Here is a 20,668-nt window from a genome sequence, read left to right as displayed (position 1 = left end):
AATGTTGTTGCGCTTTCAGACAGACTGTAACCAATGGATTATTTTGACCTTCCAGATTCAGTGATATTTTATTTAACATGGAGTACAGCTATGAAATGACATGGTCAGTTATATCAGGGTTTTGTCTCATTCTTCATCTCAAACACTTGGGAAAGATGGCTAAAAAAACAGTGCATGAGTTTACGATGTTACTATATGACTGTATTTAGGGCATCTTCAGAAGTCGGGAGGCACTAGGGACATAATCATTAATAATGAATTTCAAGGCCATATTTCAAAGCGTCCTGGAGAATTCTGATCAGACATTCACAGTGTTTATCCACCGCTGCCCAACTCTGAGGGATACAGGAGGCTGAATGGAGCACCGAGCGGTGGAGAGATCTCTCTGTGATTAACTGGTTTGGTCTGGCCCTCAGCGGCCCTCTGGAGTTCTGCTCGCAAATCTTCGGTGGTGCCTCGCTTGAGTGGCCGTGGCGGCAGGTGACGAAAAGCACTGTGAGGTGTGTGAGAGGCTGATTACGTGCTCCCTGGTCTCTCTGAGAGAGAGAGAGAGAGAGAGAGAGAGAGAGAGAGAGAGAGAGAGAGAGAGAGAGAGGCACATAGGGAGACTAAACGCTCCCACCCAGGGACATGGTGACATTGAGAGTATCTCTCTCTCTTCCTCTCTCTTACTCTCTCTTACTTTGGCATATTTCTTTCTACCTATTCTCTTCTTTACTTTCTCTCCCTCTTGTTTGCTCACCCCCACTCATCCCAAAGCGTCATCTCTCCATCTCTTTCCCTTTTCACCCTCCCTCTCTGTCTCTCTCCCCCTCTCCCTCCTCCTCCCTCTCGCTGTGTCCCCAACCGGCAGGCTCACTCTGGGTATCACATGGGCAGCCATCAGCACTCTGAAGTGCCACACACATTTTCCCAAAGCGGTGTGAATGAGATCATTGTCCTTCACCCCAATGCTGCAAGCGGAAGAAGACAGGAGGGTATGGGAAGGGTTGAGGGAAGAAGACAGGAGGGGATGGGAGGGGTCGAGAGAAGAAGACAGAAGGGGATGGGAGGGGTTAAGAGAAGAAGACAGGAGGGTGTGGGAGGGGTCGAGAGAAGAAGACAGAAGGGGATGGAAGGGGATGAGAATAGAACCGAGAGGAGGAGAGAGGTGCGGAGATGAGAGAAGATGAGTGAAACAAGGGAGTAGAGGACAAGGGAGAGGAGAAGAGGAGGTCAGAGGGAAAGAGAAGATAGGAAGGAAGGGGTCGGCAAAGAAGAGAGGAGAAGGGAGGGAGGAAGAAGAGAGGAAGGGAGGGCACCCTGTTCACTACCTCCTGGCCACTGTTTAGAGCCCTGCTAATAGTAGACTGAATGTATCTCTATGAGGGAGGCTTGGCCTCCGTCCCAAATGGCACCCTATTGTCCCTATCTAGTGCATTACATAGGGAATAGGGTGCCAGTTTGTACAGCTGGTCCTCATGATAAGGTTTGGTGGTGGAGGCTGGAGCCATGGCCCCTCATTAACAATGAGCAGTCTTATAATCTCCCAGGATTCAGACTGCCACTGCTGTTACGAGGGGACAAATACTCTTCCCTTGTCCCTTTGATGAGGTTTCACCCCCACTTCCCACCCACTTCCTCCAGGCCTAAATACAGTGTGTGGGGGGGGGGGGCATGTAACCATATTCAGACTTTGAAACTCTGCCACATGGACAGGTAACTGTAGCAATGTGTGTTTGAGAGGCAGACTGACAATGACAACTAGAGAAAACAAGGACAACTAGAGAGAAACAAGGACAACTAGAGAAAAACAAGGACAACTAGAGAAAAGCAAGGACAACTAAAGAGAAACACAAGGACAACTAGAGAAAAACAAGGACAACTAGAGAGAAACAAGGACAACTAGAGAAAAACAAGGACAACTAGAGAGAAACAATGACAACTAGAGAAAAACAAGGACAACTAGAGAGAAACACAAACCCGTGTGTGTGAACACTGTTTAAACTCCTCTGAAATGTTTTATACAATGACAATTTTTTTTGAAAAAGATAATTTTTGTTTTCATTCATTTTTACAATATAGTCAATTTTGACATTGCAGCTGTCCTTTCCAAGGGGAAATTGCTCAGTTCTGCCTTCAGGACAAGACTCAACCTGCATTCACGCTAGGCTAGCTACTAGCATCCACGCTGGGCTAGCTACGATCAACATTATCTCCCACCCTATCACATACAGAGCAATATCAAACATGGCTAGCGCCAGTAACCTTCTGTGCTGAGCCTCCGTTTATGACAAGCCTTCATTGTTCCCAAATGAGAGCTTATCAGATGACCGACAAAAAAGCCACATGACTCCTGTTGATTGGCTAGGGTTGCAAATTTCTGGTTTCTCTGAGACGGGCTTTGAGTTTGTGTCAATGTTTCTTACTGTTACCGACTTAGCACGCCAAATAACATTAGTACTATACTTCCTCCTGATGGCATGCCTTAGCAACAATCGCTTTTAAGTCCCAGAACTAACCAAAATCCACCCATAAATAAACAGTATTAACACTTCCTGGTATTTTTCACAAATGAAGCAGACAACAACAAAGCAAGAGGGACCAGAAAGCCCTACCTCAGGCTGTCCTCTGTCCACTAAGTGTTTACCCTGAATACAGGACACAATGTCCTTGGGAGGGACGTGTTACTCATTCCGCTATCATACACTCATAATGTATCTGTATACATTGACAAACCACAGAATTACTGTTGCATCCGCTCCTGTGCTGAGTCATAGCAGCCTAATGTTTATTGACTGTTCATTCTAATTCCTGTCCTGTGGCTCAAAGGTTCTAACAATGATTAGGGTTGATTATCTTGGGGGTATGCAAAAGGCAAAAGGCGAAAGGCGAAAGGCGAAAGGCGAAAGGCGAAAGGCGAAAGGCGAAAGGCGAAAGGCGAAAGGCAAAAGGCAAAAGGCAAAGGCAAAAACGCAGGAAAAGCAGGGCAGATTTAGCAGCAATGGGGTAGGATTACTACACCACAAATACAGTATCTGGTATTGTTCAAGGTCGAAGTTCATATATTGTCGCCGAATGTTATGAACCGTAGTTGCTAATCACAATAAATGCACTGACTGTACTGGAGGTTGGTTTCGTGGTCAACACAGCCAAGCTACACCACAGCAGGTTGGTGGCACCTTATTGGGGAGGATGGGCTCGTGGTAATGGCTGGAGCGGAATAGGTGGAATGGCGTCAAATACATAAAACATTGTTTCCAAGGGTTTGATGCCATTCCATTCGCTTTGTTCCAGCCATTATTATGAGCCCTCCTCCCCTCAGCAGCCTCCTGTGGGCTTCACATGCCCAAAGGCGGGGTTCGAATCCCCTATGTGCCCGTGTACAACTGTCTCCCCTACCTGACCACCTGTCCTCATTTCTGATCTGTCTAATAAAACCAAAAATACATAGGCATACTGATAGATAGGGTTGCAAAATTCTGGTAAATTCCCCAACATTTCCTGGTTTTCCAGAAATCCTAGTTGGAGGATTTCCTTCTTATTTCCTCAAGGACAGGTCATTTCTCTCTCAAAACCAGAAGCTGAGAGATGTGGAGGTGTATTTCCCAAGATGTTTAGGCCTACAGAGATGGGAGAGTCAATCATCTGAGAATCTGTTGATGTGAAGAACCAGTCAAGCCCGGCCTGACTGCTGTCAGCACTGTCAGTAGCAACACTATGAGTTATAGCAGCTAGCTCTGTCATGAGTATTGTCAATCCCAATGACAATAACTGACAATCAATAGCTCTGACCAATCCCGAGGTTTGTAAGACCATGAGTTTAATAATAATTAGTCAGACTCAGCTTATGCAAAAAACATAGTACAGTTTATTCATGAGAACGTTCTGAAGTCCATTACACAAAGACATCCATTTTATAGCTGCGCAAATACTTCCACACAAACAGTAGAAATCTTACCGTAGGGAACACTCTGTCTGTCTATGATGTTGATGATGTATTTCCATCATACCAAAAGATGGAACAATGAAGCATTGAGGTGCAAAACACATGAGAGGTTTTTTGAAAGGCAGTCGTGAATAAATAATCTAATTCATGCAGTTCCTGCTTCCACCACAGACGCAATTTTTCCGGCAAAGTGCACACATTTCCATATACACGCCATTGAGAGGACACAGTCATTACTCGGTCAGTGGGTGTGCTTGATAGATGTGATTTTACCACATGAATTCACAGGTGCGCTGGATTACTCTGCCACCCCTTGCAGGTTTTCAAGTGGTTTATTAAAGCCCTCTGAAGGCTTAAATGTCAAGGATAATTTAATTGGGTATACATTCAAAATTGCACCCTATTCCCTATGTAGTACAGTACTTTTGACCCTATGGGTCCTGGTCAAAAGTAGTGCACTAATAATGCTAAATTCCTGTATTTTTTCAGTTGTGACACAACCTGGGAAAGTTTAGTGTCTTTAATTACAGTGTAACTCTTTAGGATGGAACAACTATTTATAATTTAAATTTTCAAATGTCAGCCGTGCCGAGTTATAGGGTTTGTCCCAAATGGCACCCTATTCCCTATGTAGTGCACTACTTTTGAACAGGGCCCACTAGAGATTCTGGGTTCGAGTCCAGGCTCTGTCGCAGCCGGCCACAGCCGGGAGACCCGTGGGTGGCGTTTGGCCAGCAGGGATGTCCTTGTCCCATCACGCACTAGCCACTTCAATGGCGGCACAGTGCATGCTGACATGGTGTACAGTGTTTCCTCCGACACATTGGTACAGCTGGCTTCCGGGTGAAGTGGGTATTGTGTCAAGAAGCAGTGCGGCTTGGTTGTGTTTCGGAGGACACACAGCTCTCGACCTTCGCCTCTCCTGAGTCCGTATGGGAGTTGCAGCGATGAGACAAGACTGTAACTACCAATTTGGATACCAAAAAATTGGGGGTAAAAAAAATATTATAAAAAATAAATAATAAGCTAATAGCTAAATGATCCATAGTATGACCATCATAAAACAACTCCATATATTAGCATAGTAACCCCTCCCCCAACAGCTTAGACCCCTAGAGGTTAAAGGAAAATCCCACCCCAAAATTATTATTCAATTGTTGACATAGTCCCAAAATGTGTTGCTTGTCAGTAATCAGGTTTTCAAGATATGTAACCTTCAAAATATAGAAATCCTCCCTGTATGATGCATTTAGCATCATATGATGCTTCGTTTTGCATCATATAACGCAAAATGCATCGTACAGGGATGATTTCTGTATTTTGAAGGTTACATATCTTGAAAACCTGACTGCTGACAAGCAACACATTTTGGGACTATGTCAACAATGGAATAATGAAACAAATACCAAAAGATTGTTTTTGGGGTGGAGTTTTCCTTTAACGGGGAAACAGTCAGCAGTTTGAATCCAGAAGTGACAGTATATATTCCACTGTGTTGTGAGCCCTTCGAGTCCCTTTTTCCTTGAATGCAAATCCCAGCTAAAACATTAGTTGCCAAAGCACTCAACACATCACTGCATCATTTCCATCACAATTTGCCTTTGTGTTTCTCATTTGCTTGTTTTTAACGGATATATGGATGACAGGACAAGATAATTACAGTGTAAGGACAGCAAAAGAGGAAGTGTTTGGTTCAAAGACAGTGATTACGTCCCAAATGGCACCCTATTCCTTACACAGCGCACTACTGTTCACTAGAGCCATATGGCAGAGCCACTAGAGCCACTAGAGCCTGGTCAAAAGCAGCACACTTTATAGGGAATAGGGTGGCATTTGGGACACAAGCTGGATCAGAGATAGGTTTGTTGGAAGCGCACTCCCAGGTGCAGCACTGACCTTGTGAGGGAAGTGAGGAGGAGGCTAAGTTTACTTTGGCAGACGAACTGAGCCACCCTACCTCTGTAATCAGAAGCAGACAGAATCCGCCAACTGCCTGTGTGTGTGTGTGTGTGTGTGTGTGTGTGTGTGTGTGTGTGTGTGTGTGTGTGTGTGTGTGTGTGTGTGTGTGTGTGTGTGTGTGTGTGTGTGTGTGTGTGTGTGTGTGTGTGTGTGTGTGTGTGTGTGTGTGTGTGTGTGTGTGTGTGTGTGTGTGTGTGTGTGTGTGTGTGTGTGTGTGTGTGTGTGTGTGTGTGTGTGTGTGTGTGTGTGTGTGTGTGTGTGTGTGTGTGTGTGTGTGTGTGTGTGTGTGTGTGTGTGTGTGTGTGTGTGTGTGTGTGTGTGTGTGTGTGTGTGTGTGTGTGTGTGTGTGTGTGTGTGTGTGTGTGTGTGTGTGTGTGTGTGTGTGTGTGTGTGTGTGTGTGTGTGTGTGTGTGTGTGTGTGTGTGTGTGTGTGTGTGTGTGTGTGTGTGTGTGTGTGTGTGTGTGTGTGTGTGTGTGTGTGTGTGTGTGTGTGTGTGTGTGTGTGTGTGTGTGTGTGTGTGTGTGTGTGTGTGTGTGTGTGTGTGTGTGTGTGTGTGTGTGTGTGTGTGTGTGTGTGTGTGTGTGTGTGTGTGTGTGTGTGTGTGTGTGTGTGTGTGTGTGTGCGTGTGTGTGTGCACTTCTCCTGATAAACCTTTATTTGTCCCCGCTTTGCTGAATCACCACTTTCCTACTTGCTGACAACAATGGAAATTTGAGGGGGGAAAAAAAATCAAACATTGTCAGGTTTTCCTACGCGACCGTGGCTGTTGGTCTCCACAACAGCCTGGAGAGAGCACACAAATATGCAGCCGCCACACATACAGTATATTTACACTATATATACACAAATGTATGTGGACACCTTTTCAAATTAGGGGATTTGGCTATTTCAGCCACAGCGTTGCTGACAGGTGTATACAATCTCCATAGATAAACATTGGCAGAAGAATGGCCCATACTGAAGAGCTCAGTGACTTTCAACGTGGCACCGTCATTGGATGCCACCTTTCCAACAAGTCAAGTCGTCAAATTTCTGCCCTGCTGGAGCTGCGCTGGTCAACTGTAAGTGTTGTTGTGAATTGGAAACGTCTAGGAGCAACAACGGCTCAACCGGAAAGTGGTAGGCCACACAGAACGTGACCACCGAGTTCTGAAGGGCAGATCGAGTAAAAATTGTCCGTCCTCAGCTGCAACATTCACTACCGAAATCCAAAATGCCTCTGGATGCAACGTCAGCACAATAACTGTTCTTTGGGAGAAGGAATAACGGTCTGGGGCTGTTTTTCATGGTTCGGGCCCCTTAGTTCCAGTGAAGGGAAATCTTAATGCTACAGTATTCAATGGCATTCAAGATGATTATGTGCTTCCAACATTGTGGTAACAGTTTGGGGAAGGCCCTTTCCTCTTTCAGCAGGACAATGCCCCCGTGCACAAAGCGAGGTCAATACAGAACTGGTTTGTTAAGATCGGTGTGGAAGAACATGACTGGCCTGCACAGAGCACTGCCCTCAACCCCATGGAACACCTTTTGGAGGAATTGGACCGCGGACTGTGAGTCAGGCCTAATCGCCCAACATCAGTACCATCAGGGGGACCAACTCCGTATTAATGCCCACGATTTTGGAATGAGATGTTCGACAAGCAGATGTCCACATATTTAGGTCACGTAGTGTATATATGTTTGCACATAACATTTGAGGTTTTGTTTGGCTATGGTTTGTATCACTGGTGATACTAGCACTGTTGAGTGCAGAACATGGGGGAATACAGTATTCTGTACATCACTGTGTTTATCACCATGCATCTTACATTCTAAAGAGCTCACAGGATGGAATTGAGAGAGATGTGCGGCCCCACATCAACCACATTAGGATCTCATCTCCCATGACCTACAACATAACCTGAGCCATCTTCATTGGAGAAGGATAATAAGCTGACAAGTAGAAATTCTACTATATCCTCTTGGCTCTTTGTCTCTTATCCTGTGGAGTTTCATGGAGTTGTCAGGGCAGCGGTGTATAGTCAAGGTGACATTCCTGCCCCATAGAGATAGATAGAGGACTTTTTTAGTGCCCAAAATCCTGTTTTAGACGCAATAAAAGGGACAGATACAACGATGCGATGTCTATCTAAGTCTATGTCCTGCTCCTATCGCAGGCTTCCTGCCCTAATCAGTGAAAAGAGGCAACAGCTGAGCTGATTGACCTCCAGTGTTGCTGCTGCTGGGTGGTCTGGGAACAGGTGCCGGGTGGGGTTGGGGGGGTGACACAGGGTCAAAAGAACTCAGTTCACCCCAACATTCCTCAGGAATCCTGGGTCATGTTCATCTTTGCACATGACGGAAAAATATTTTAAAACATTTTGCAACAAATGAAAATGAGTGTTCCTTATTGGACAAGTCCAAGTAGTCCCTCACTGTTTCAGTCCTTTCTTCTGTTTGGTGACTAATGAACACAACCCTGCCTTGAGGTGGCAGAGGAGAAAAGTTGGCTTTTTTTAAACAAGCTTTTACTCATCCTGTTAGTTAACCCATGACATGAGATGAAGGACCAATCAATCAAATGTATATATATGGGGCAAAAAAGTATTTAGTCAGCCACCAATTGTGCAAGTTCTCCCACTTAAAATATGAGAGAGGCCTGTAATTTTCATCATAGGTCCACTTCAACTATGACAGACAAAATGAGATAAAAAAATCCAGAAAATCACATTGTAGGATTTTTAATGAATTTATTTGCAAATGATGGTGGAAAATAAGTATTTGGTCATTAACAAAAGTTTATCTCAATACTTTGTTATATACTCTTTGTTGGCAATGACAGAGGTCAAACGTTTTCTGTAAGTCTTTCACACACTGTTGCTGGTATTTTGGCCCATTCCTCCATGCAGATCTCCTCTAGAGCAGTGATGTTTTGGGGCTGTTGCTGGGCAACACGGACTTTCAACTCCCTCCAAAGATTTTCTATGGGGTTGAGATCTGGAGACTGGCTAAGCCACTCCAGGACCTTGAAATGCTTCTTACGAAGCCACTCCTTCGTTGCCCGAGCGGTGTGTTTGGGATCATTGTCATGCTGAAAGACCCAGCCACGTTTCATCTTCAATGCCCTTGCTGATGGAAGGAGGTTTTCACTCAAAATCTCATGATACATGGCCGCATTCATTCTTTCCTTTACACGGATCAGTCGTCCTGGTCCCTTTGCAGAAAAACAGCCCCAAAGCATGATGATTCCACCCCCATGCTTCACAGTAGGTATGGTGTTCTTTGGATGCAACTCAGCATTCTTTGTCCTCCAAACACGACGAGTTGAGTTTTTACCAAAAAGTTATATTTTGGTTTCATCTGACCATATGACATTCTCCCAATCTTCTTCTGGATCATCCAAATGCTCTCTAGCAAACTTCAGACGGGCCTGGACATGTACTGGCTTAAGCAGGGGGACACGTCTGGCACTGCAGGATTTGAGTCCCTGGCGGCGTAGTGTGTTACTGATGGTAGGCTTTGTTACTTTGGTCCCAGCGCTCTGTAGGTCATTCACTAGGTCCCCCCCGTTTGGTTCTGGGATTTTTGCTCACCGTTCTTGTGATCATTTTGACCCCACAGGGTGAGATCTTGCGTGGAGCCCCAGATCGAGGGAGATTATCAGTGGTCTTGTATGTCTTCCATTTCCTAATAATTGCTCCCACAGTTGATTTCTTTAAACCAAGCTGCTTACCTATTGCAGATTCAGTCTTCCCAGCCTGGTGCAGGTCTACAATTTTGTTTCTGGTGTCCTTTGACGGCTCTTTGGTCTTGGCCATAGTGGAGTTTGGAGTGTGACTATTTGAGGTTGTGGACAGGTGTCTTTTATACTGATAACAAGTTCAAACAGGTGCCATTAATACAGGTAATGAGTGGAGGACAGAGGAGCCTCTTAATGAAGAAGTTACAGGTCTGTGAGAGCCAGAAATCTTGCTTGTTTGTAGGTGACCAAATAATTTGCAAATTAATTAATTAAAAATTTTCTGGATATTTTTTTCTCATTTAGTCTGTCATAGTTGAAGTGTACCTATGATGACAATTACAGGCCTCTCTCATCTTTTTAAGCAGGACAACGTGCACAATTGGTGGCTGACTAAATACTTTCTTGCCCCACTGTATACATGTATACTATATATAATATTCATATATAGCATATATATATTATATATATACTGATCAATGGCTAATTGTATATTAATTGGCTACAAATGTATACTATATATCCATCACCTGCATGACACAGTCACACTGTGTCACAACACACACAGTTAACACACACATCATACATAATCTTCCATACATACATGCAGTACACATTGTAGTAAACACACACACACACATATCCTCCACACACACACACACACACATACACATTGGTACACCACATAATTGACCCAGAAGCACAGTGGCTAGTTCTTTCAAGGAAGAAATCATTGATCATTGCAGCCCACTGATCAATGGCTAATAATTGGCTGAAACTTTCCATCACCTGCATGACAGAGTCAACTGTGTCAGAATTAGTTAACATTCAGGTCAATCTTCCATATAGGATGCAGTAGTTGTAGTAAAACTCACCTATATCCTCCTTTGGTCTCACCTTATTGTCCAATAGTTCTTTCTATCATTACAGCTCTATAGCACAAGGCACCTGGAATTTGTAAAGAAATTCAAGACACGCAATAATGCACATTACCCATCTGTACAATAATGCACATTACCCATCTGTACAACAATGCATATTACCCATCTGTACAACAATGCACATTACCCATCTGTACAATAATACACAGCTTGAAGACTCACTACCTCTCTCACTACTGTAAGTGGCTCTGGATAAGAGCGTCTGCTAAATGACTGGAGTAAATGTCATGTATTGATTACTGTACATACGGTATAATGGTATGTTAATGATAAATAATAGTGTAGCAACCAGAATATGTCATCCTAAACTTCCTGCCTATATGTCATTTTAATTAGCTTCTCTCCATTATATAACTGTGAGAGTTCCTGTATGGTTGAAATTCGCTTAGCAAAGTCCTTTCCTGTTTCAACACCTGTATCACCATCCACACAAAGAGAAAAGATAACGAACAAAACCCCTGAAGGTGATCTATCCCTCAGCCTCTCTAGCCACAGAGAGAGGGATAAAGAGAGAGAGATAAAGAGAGTTGCTAATCTACAGTGTCTACCTTCCTTCCACCTACGCAGAGCATTTCAAAGAGCAGGGAGAAAACAAAGTCATGAACAATCTGGGTTCCATTCACTAGACTGATGAGCAGGTGTATTGTCATAACGAGCACAAGGAAATTCACAGGACAGAAATTCTACATTGTATTTTTTAGATCCACATTGGGTTTTTAGGGAATCTTGAGAAGGCTAGATTTACACTGCCAATAAGGAAATATAAAATGAGACAATATGTGTTTAATCAGTGCAAAAATGAGGAGAGCTCTTTAAAAAAAGCTGTTTGGCAAAAACTGTGTTGGCAAAACATAACCCTACATTATCCTTACTAAGAACTAAGTACTGAGTGTACTGAAAACATCACTGCAGCTCATATGACAATCAATACTTATCTAGGCGCCAATCTTTGTTGGGAGTTATGTGAATGACATTCCAGACCTAACAAACCAATTAAAGTGAGGAAGAAGAGTGGAGAGAGAGGGGAGAGGGGCTGGAGCTGGGTGAGAGGGCAGAAGGGCTGGGGGGAGCTCTGGGTGGAGCTGGGTGAGAGGGGCTGGAGCTGGGTGAGAGGGGCTGGAGGGGAGAAGAAGGGCTGGGCTGGGTGGGGGAGCTGGGTGAGAGGGGAGAAGGGCTGGGGGGCTGGGTGAGAGGGGCTGGGTGGGAGGGGAGCTGGGGGGAGGGGCTGAGCTGGGGTGAGAGGGGCTGGAGCTGGGTGAGAGGGGAGAAGGGCTGGGGGGAGGGGCTGGGGTGGGGAGGGGAGAAAGGCTGGGGGGAGGGGCTGGAGCTGGGTGAGAGGGGCTGGAGCTGGGTGAGAGGGGCTGGAGCTGGGTGAGAGGGGAGAAGGGCTGGGGGGAGGGGCTGGGTGAAGGGGGCTGGGTGGGGGGGAGAAAGGCTGGGGGGAGGGGCTGGAGCTGGGTGAGAGGGGCTGGAGCTGGGTGAGAGGGGCTGGGGAGGGCTGTGTGAGAGGGGCTGGGGTGAGGGGGCTGGAGCTGGGTGAGAGGGGCTGGGTGAGAGGGGCTGGGTGGGAGGGGAGAAAGGCTGGGGGGAGGGGCTGGAGCTGGGTGAGGGGGCTGGAGCTGGGAGAGAGGGGCTGGAGCTGGGGTGAGAGGGGAGAAGGGTTGGGGAGAGGGGCTGGGTGAGTGGGTGGGAGGGGAGAAAGGCTGGGGGAGGGGGCTGGAGCTGGGTGAGAGGGGCTGGAGCTGGGGAGAGGGGAGAAGGGCTGGGGGAGGGGCTGGGTGAGAGGGGCTGGTTGGGAAGGGCCCCCTTAACGCTGATCTCGGATCAGTTTGGCATTTTCTCCACCAATGCTTGCGGTTAGGATTGGGGAGGCGAAGCTGATCCTAGATCTGTACCTAGATTAAACTTCACCTCTGAGCCGGAGGTAGGTGAGCCAAGTAAGCAAGCGAAGCTTGGAGTCAGCCAACTGTTTGTTGCTACCCAGACTTTTAATTTGACCCAAGCTGCCCGAGTAGGGAGGAGGGTGGTAGAGAGGGGAACTGTGGAATCCCAACCAAGTGCAGTGAGACCAAGAGCGGCCCATCGACACTCTTGTCTGTCAACATGACTTTATCCTCTGTGAACTCCAGCACCTGGCCCAGCCAGCGACCACAGTGCTCAGGTGGTGTCAGCACACCATCAGAGGACGCCTGTCACAACTGGAGGCCTGCAGGGTGGATGGTGGGTGTCTTACAGTGTCCCAGCCTCACACCTCCTTCATGGCTTGATGTGGCTTTGAGCAGTCAAGAGGGCATGTGTGCGGTTAGTGCCGAGTGGTGCGGTTATAGAGTCGTCTCCCTTTTTGGCAGCCCCCCCCCCCCAAAACATGCCATGTGGATGAGTAGAAATGGCACTGTCATCCACATTTTTCACCCCCTGTAGTATAAATGAGTTAGCTTAATGGTGAGAGGCAGGGAGACACGTGTGTTGTCGCGCCACGGATGGCAGTTTGTCTCAGTCTGAAGGCTGACGGTGAAATATTATTCTCAGAACAGCAACAGCTTCTAGATTTAGCCCAGGAAACAGGGGTGAGAAGTTCACTGGCTGTTGAAGGGTTGAGACAGGCAACACTACACACAGCTATTGAACACACATCTGCTGGTGATTTAAACGGCACATTTTCTCCCCGCAAGCTGTTTCTATGCGCTACAGAGCAGGAAATCACACGAGGTGCTGTTCATTTGAAATGGAATGTATATTTCAGAAGTATGAAAATAGCTCTCACATCAAAATAAAACCAACTGAATAACAGTAACTTTGTAAAAAAGAAAGGACCCATGGGTTAACGTGAGGACAACACTGACACACCTGGGGGTGGTGTGAGGGGGCAACTCAACAGTCAGTCTCAGCATAGCTTCCTCAGAAAAGACGGGGATTCATTTTTAGCCTAATGACTTGCTCTTGGCAAAACTGGTTGAAATGATGTATTTTCAACCAGTTTTGCTCACGAGGATTCCTTTCTATCAGTTGCCACTGAAAAGGACTGCAGTTTCTAATCTGTACAGATTTAAGACTCCCAAAAGAATATGCAGCGTTGACACATGTTGCTTCCTAAAGTCAAACCATATTCCATAGTTGTAATGCAAATGGGCGCCATATCTGGCATGAGGATAATCACAAAAAGTGAGATTTATGGAGAAATCAAACAAATAAAAGATTTGTCAACATTTCCTTCATCATTGAAGCATCCTGCCATTTTTACAGTCAACTACACTTGGGAGGAAAATGCAACTATACCGTTTACGTCTTTGGTTCAATAAAACAATGAGGATGTGTATCATGGCATGTTTGTACAATAGGATGTGCTACTCACAACTCTAGAAATAATAGAAGTGAAAGGAAAGGACTCTAGTACATCCTTAAAGGTGTAACACAATCAACCATCCCACCAGGATCACAACGATACTGAGGCTTATGTCCAATCATAACAAAACATTAGACTGTCCTACGGAATCTCCAAGCATAGCTTTCAGTTTCAACTCCAGCAACAACCACACTGTACATTAGTCAATGACACTGTTAAGATAAAAACATATATACACAATCTAATAAATAAGAAGGGGTGGCAGAGAATCGCCCCTTAGAATACAGCTGTTTTCACTTGTGCTGTAGCAGAGGCCTAAGCTTTGTCCATCAGTGTCCATCTTTCTCAAATAAATAGTCTCTAATGAAAAACAGGACTGGGAAAAGACTGCTGCTGTTGTCCAGACCGAACAACAGTTAAATTAAGAGATGTTTTCTGCGGGGTGTGACGCTCCTTTTGTGAGGCCTGGCAGATGCAGCCGGAGTCCATCGATCCCTCCTCTGAATGTCCAATTAACCTGCGGATACAATAAATTAGACCATCTCAGTGGTGGCAGTGCATGACACGAGGAGAAGAGGAACCTCTGTAGGCTACGCCTGAACATAAATAGCGTGGCTTTCTTGAGCTGCGTTTAAACACGCAGCCCTATTCTGATCTTTTGCCCAATTAATAGGAAAATATGAGAATTGGTCTGCCTGTGTAATCGCAGCCAAGTGTCTCCAAAGAATGTTTAGAAGACAGTGACAGTGTTTGAACCCTTAGTCTAAGATTAATATAATATTAAACCATTTCATTAAATACGAGTTTTTAGGCACAATTAAGTGCCGATGGTAACTGGACTATAATATGCCTACCAATAATAATGAATTGTAGCCTAATAATAGTGAATAATAAAACATTAAAACGTAATTAGGCAAAAAGTAAAGACCTATAATATTTGCAAGCTCTCTTTGCTGCATTGGCAAATGTAGTGTATTTTTTATGTAAGTGACTGTAATTGAGGAGGCTACAAGCATCTGGAACAATGCATGCTTATTTAACAGCATCAAAGCTTCCCCTGCCGACATCGCCGCGCGTAAACCCATGTTTATGTGGTAGGTGAGCCTGATATCCTGAGCCTTGTGTCAAATATCAAACGTTGTCGGGGAATTTCCAAGCAATTTCCCCGCAGAGGATTTCCACCCTAAGCGGTAAGTAGTAATTAGTCATCAAGCCTGCTAAGACCTCTCTCGGATGTCTTACCGCACGTCGAATGTCCGAGGCGCAGGTCACGCAACGTTTGGAGAGCTCCGAATAATCTTCTGTCCCGGGAGCTGAACAACGAGGAGCTGCTGTTTCTGTCTGGTAGACTTCACCGCCAGGATGGCCTGTCTGTTTTTGTATTGCACCATCTGCAAAGTTATCTCGGCGTTCCAGCCCTCGTCCTGTGGACACCTGAAATCGATCTCCTTGCCCTCCGACATGACCACGGTGAAGTAGATGTATTTCCCTTTCCTCTCGACGCAGTCCACAGTTTTCATGTTGGAGAAGTGCAGCTCCTTGACTTTGCCAGTGTCTCCGCCGCCGTGGTGGTTGTAATGGTGCGGGTGGTCGTGCTGCTTCGGCGGGTGAAGCAGAACCCCGTCCTCCGTGAGGACGCAGTGCTTCTTCTTCCACAGCTGCAGCAAACCGTCGCTTCGCTTCTCCAGAAGCCCCTCTTTCAGCACCTTGCCGCCGTTCTCCAGCATCTTGAGAAAACGCCCCAATTTCCTCAGCAAATGCAAACACTTCTTCTTCTCCTTGCCCGTAGAGGTAAAGGCATCGGATGCTGAAATGGTCACTGCAGTGAGTGGGTTACTATGTGCTGTGGAACTCGTGGATGTGTGTGCGGGGTATTTGATACTAGTCCGTCGGCAGCGGTCGCTGGTGTGACTGATACGCACAGTTTGATTGGGGTTTCTCGAGCTTGTGGACCGCCCCCTTAGTGACATCCAGCGGAAAGAGGACTCATGTGTCAGAGGGCCTCTCCAGCACAGTGCAGCGAGGATCAATGATATATTGATAGTATTTTGGAAATCAAATGGGCCTATACAATTGAATTAAGAACTCAAGGCGAATTAATTTCTTGAGTCAAGTATTACAATGCCTTCAGAAAGTTCACACCCCTTGACTTATTCCACATTTTGTGTTACAGCCTGAATTCAAAATGGATGAAATTGATATTTTCCCTCACCCATCTCCACACAATACCCCATATTGACAAAGTGAAAACATGTTTTTAGAAATTTTAGCAAATGTATTGATACATTTATTAATAATGAAATACAGAAATATTGCATTTACATAAGTATTCACACCCCTGAGTCAATAATATATCCCCAATACTTTGTAATGCAGAAGCACCTTTGGCAGCGATTCCAGATTTCAGTTGTCTTGGGTATGTCTGTACCAGCTTGCACATCTGGATTTGGGGATTTTCTCCCATTCTTCCTTGCAGATTTTCACAAGCTCTTAAACTAGATAGGGGGTGGCACTGAACAGCAATCTTCAAGTCTTTCCACAGATTTTCAACGGGATACAAGTCTGGGCCATTCAAAGACTTTCACATTCTTGTTCTGAAGCCGTTCCAGCATTACTTTGGCTGTATGATTGGGGTCACTGTCCTGTTGGAAAGTAAATCTTTGCCACAGTCTAAGGTGGTTTCAAGCAGGTTCTCATCAATGATTTGCCTGAATTTGGTTCCATTCATTGTTCCCTCTATCTTTACCAGTCTCCCAGGCCCTGCCACTGAAAAGCATCAAATCAAAATCAAAACAAATTTTATTTGTCACATACACATGGTTAGCAGATGTTAATGCGAGTGTAGCGAAATGCTTGTGCTTCTAGTTCCGACAATGCAGTAATAACCAACAAGTACCCTAACTAACAATTCCTAAACTACTGTCTTATACACAGTGTAAGGGGATAAAGAATATGTACATAAGGATATATGAATGAGTGATGGTACAGAGCAGCATAGCCAAGATACAGTAGATGGTATCGAGTACAGTATATACATATGAGATGAGTATGTAAACAAAGTGGCATAGTTAAAGTGGCTAGTGATATATTTACATCATTTCCCATCAATTCCCATTATTAAAGTGGCTGGAGTTGAGTCAGTGTCAGTGTGTTGGCAGCAGCCACTCAATGTTAGTGGTGGCTGTTTAACAGTCTGATGGCCTTGAGATAGAAGCTGTTTTTCAGTCTCTCGGTCCCAGCTTTGATGCACCTGTACTGACCTCGCCTTCTGGATGATAGCGGGGTGAACAGGCAGTGGCTCGGTGGTTGATGTCCTTGATGATCTTTATGGCCTTCCTGTAACATCGGGTGGTGTAGGTGTCCTGGAGGGCAGGTAGTTTGCCCCCGGTGATGCGTTGTGCAGACCTCACTACCCTCTGGAGAGCCTTACGGTTGAGGGCAGAGCAGTTGCCGTACCAGGCGGTGATACAGCCCGCCAGGATGCTCTCGATTGTGCATCTGTAGAAGTTTGTGAGTGCTTTTGGTGACAAGCCGAATTTCTTCAGCCTCCTGAGGTTGAAGAGGCGCTGCTGCGCCTTCTTCACGATGCTGTCTGTGTGAGTGGACCAATTCAGTTTGTCTGTGATGTGTATGCCAAGGAACTTAAAACTTGCTACTCTCTCCACTACTGTTCCATCGATGTGGATAGGGGGGTGTTCCCTCTGCTGTTTCCTGAAGTCCACAATCATCTCCTTAGTTTTGTTGACGTTGAGTGTGAGGTTATTTTCCTGACACCACACTCCGAGGGCCCTCACCTCCTCCCTGTAGGCCGTCTCGTCGTTGTTGGTAATCAAGCCTACCACTGTTGTGTCGTCCTCAAACTTGATGATTGAGTTGGAGGCGTGCGTGGCCACGCAGTCGTGGGTGAACAGGGAGTACAGGAGAGGGCTCAGAACGCACCCTTGTGGGGCCCCAGTGTTGAGGATCGGATCAGCGGGGAGGAGATGTTGATACCTACCCTCACCACCTGGGGGCGGCCCGTCAGGAAGTCCAGTACCCAGTTGCACAGGGCGGGGTCGAGACCCAGGGTCTCGAGCTTGATGACGAGCTTGGAGGGTACTATGGTGTTGAATGCCGAGCTGTAGTCGAGCTGTAGCTGCATTCTCACATAGGTATTCCTCTTGTCCAGATGGGTTAGGGCAGTGTGCAGTGTGGTTGAGATTGCATCGTCTGTGGACCTATTTGGGCGGTAAGCAAATTGGAGTGGGTCTAGGGTGTCAGGTAGGGTGGAGGTGATATGGTCCTTGACTAGTCTCTCAAAGCACTTCATGATGACGGAAGTGAGTGCTACGGGGCGGTAGTCGTTTAGCTCAGTTACCTTAGCTTTCTTGGGAACAGGAACAATGGTGACCCTCTTGAAGCATGTGGGAACAGCAGACTGGTATAGGGATTGATTGAATATGTCCGTAAACACACCAGCCAGCTGGTCTGCGCATGCTCTGAGGGCGCGGCTGGGGATGCCGTCTGGGCCTGCAACCTTGCGAGGGTTGACACGTTTAAATGTTTTACTCACCTCGGCTGCAGTGAAGGAGAGACCGCATGTTTCCGTTGCAGGCCGTGTCAGTGGCACTGTATTGTCCTCAAAGCGGGTAAAAAAGTTATTTAGTCTGCCTGGGAGCAAGACATCCTGGTCCGTGACTGGGCTGGATTTCTTCCTGTAGTCCGTGATTGACTGTAGACCCTGCCACATGCCTCTTGTGTCTGAGCCGTTGAATTGAGATTCTACTTTGTCTCTGTACTGACGCTAGCTTGTTTGATAGCCTTACGGAGGGAATAGCTGCACTGTTTGTATTCAGTCATGTTACCAGACACCTTGCCCTGATTGAAAGCAGTGGTTCGCGCTTTCAGTTTCACGCGAATGCTGCCATCAATCCACGGTTTCTGGTTAGGGAATGTTTTAATCGTTGCTATGGGAACAACATCTTCAACGCACGTTCTAATGAACTCGCACACCGAATCAGCGTATTCGTCAATATTGTTATCTGACGCAATACGAAACATGTCCCAGTCCACGTGATGGAAGCAGTCTTGGAGTGTGGAGTCAGCTTGGTCGGACCAGCGTTGGACAGACCTCAGCGTGGGAGCTTCTTTTTTTAGTTTTTGTCTGTAGGCAGGTATCAGCAAAATGGAGTCGTGGTCAGCTTTTCCGAAAGGGGGGCGGGGCAGGGCCTTATATGCGTCGCGGAAGTTAGAGTAACAGTGATCCAAGGTTTTTAACATAACATAACATGATGCTGCCACCACCATGCTTCACAGTGGAGATGGTGTTAGAAGGGTGATGAGCTGTGTCTGGTTTTCTATAGACATAGTGGTTTGCATTAGGCCAAAGAGTTTCATTTTTGTCTCATCTGACCACAATCTTTTGCCTTACTATCTCAGTCTTTCACATGCCTTTCTGCAAACTCCAGGCATGCTGTCATGTGCCTTTCTTTTGGCAGGTTCTCCCATCTCAGATAAGGAACTCTGTCAGAGTGATCATTGGGTTCTTGGTCACCTCCTGACCAAGATCTTTCTTGCCCGGTTGCTCAGTTTGGTCGGGCGGCCAGCTCTAGACAGTCTGGGTAGTTCCATAATTTTTCAATTTCCTAATTATGGAGACCACTTTCCTCTTGGAAACATTCAACACTCTAGAAATGGTTTTATACTCTTCCCCAGATATATTCCTCATCACAATTCCATCTCAGAGATCTACAGACAGATCATTGGACGGCATGCACTGTCAACTGTGGGACCTTATATAGACAGGTGTGTTTCAGGCTTCTTTCTAAATCATGTCCAAACTATTTAATTGGCCACAGGTGAACTCCAATCAAGTTGTAGTGGAAATTGGATGCATCTGAGCTCAATTTAATGTCATAGCAAAGGAGCGTGAATACTTATGTAAATTCAATATTTCTGTATTTCATTTTCAATACATTTGCAAAAATTTCTACAAACACATTTTCACTTTGTCATTATGGGATATTGTGTAGATGGGTGAGAGAAACTATTTAATCCGCTTTTAATTCAGGCTAACAGGACATGTGGAATAAGCCAAGTTGTTTGAATACTTTCTGAAGGCAGGAAGTAGCATAATGTATTTGTGACATGTTTCATACAACCTCTCACCTCTCCATGAAAAAACAATCTGTAGAACGCTTGGCTCTCACCTATCTACGAGGAAACAATCTGTAGAACGCTTGGCTCTCACCTATCTACGAGAAAACAATTTGAACAACGCTTGGCTCTCACCTCTCCACGAGAAAACAATCTGTAGAACGCTTGGCTCTCACCTCTCCACGAGAAAACAATCGCTCTTACCTCTCTACGAGAAAACAATCTGAAGAACGCTTGGCTCTCACCTCTCTACGAGAATACAGTAAATGGGCACTTCCGTTGAGCTCTGTCATCTGGCCCTTCATTTCAGTGGTGAGACCGTAGATACTGTGTATGTATATGTATATGTGCTGAACAAAAATATAAACAAAATCTAGTGTTGGTCCCATGTTTCATGAGCTGAAATAAAATAACCCAGAAATGTTCCATACTCACAAAAAGCTGATTTATCTCAAATGTTGTGAACAAATTTGTTTACATCCCTGCTAATGAACATTTCTCCTTTGCCAAGAAAATAAAAATGGTAGCATATCAAGAAGCTGATTAAACGGCATGATCAGCACCTTGTGCTGGGGCAATAAAAGGCCCCCAAATGTGCAGTTCTGTCACACAGCCACAGATGCCTCAAGTTGAGGGAGCGTGC

General features: G+C 45.7%; 1 protein-coding gene across 1 annotated transcript; it reads right to left on the bottom strand.

Annotated features, from left to right (window-relative positions):
- Nucleotides 1-13,257: 13,257 nt before the first annotated feature.
- LOC135515608 (pleckstrin homology-like domain family A member 1) lies at nt 13,258-15,794 on the bottom strand. Its single transcript, XM_064939229.1, has 2 exons — nt 15,133-15,794; nt 13,258-14,407 (listed from the first exon to the last, which is right to left on the bottom strand). The coding sequence occupies exon 1, from the start codon at nt 15,615-15,617 to the stop codon at nt 15,159-15,161; it is 459 nt and encodes a 152-aa protein (XP_064795301.1). The 5' UTR covers nt 15,618-15,794; the 3' UTR covers nt 13,258-14,407; nt 15,133-15,158.
- Nucleotides 15,795-20,668: the final 4,874 nt, after the last annotated feature.

Source organism: Oncorhynchus masou, chromosome 27 (genome assembly GCF_036934945.1).
Source record: "Oncorhynchus masou masou isolate Uvic2021 chromosome 27, UVic_Omas_1.1, whole genome shotgun sequence".
Classification (NCBI taxonomy): Eukaryota; Metazoa; Chordata; class Actinopteri; order Salmoniformes; family Salmonidae; genus Oncorhynchus; species Oncorhynchus masou.
The sequence above is the reverse complement of the archived record's forward strand: the minus strand, read 5'-3'. Positions and strand labels throughout refer to the sequence as shown.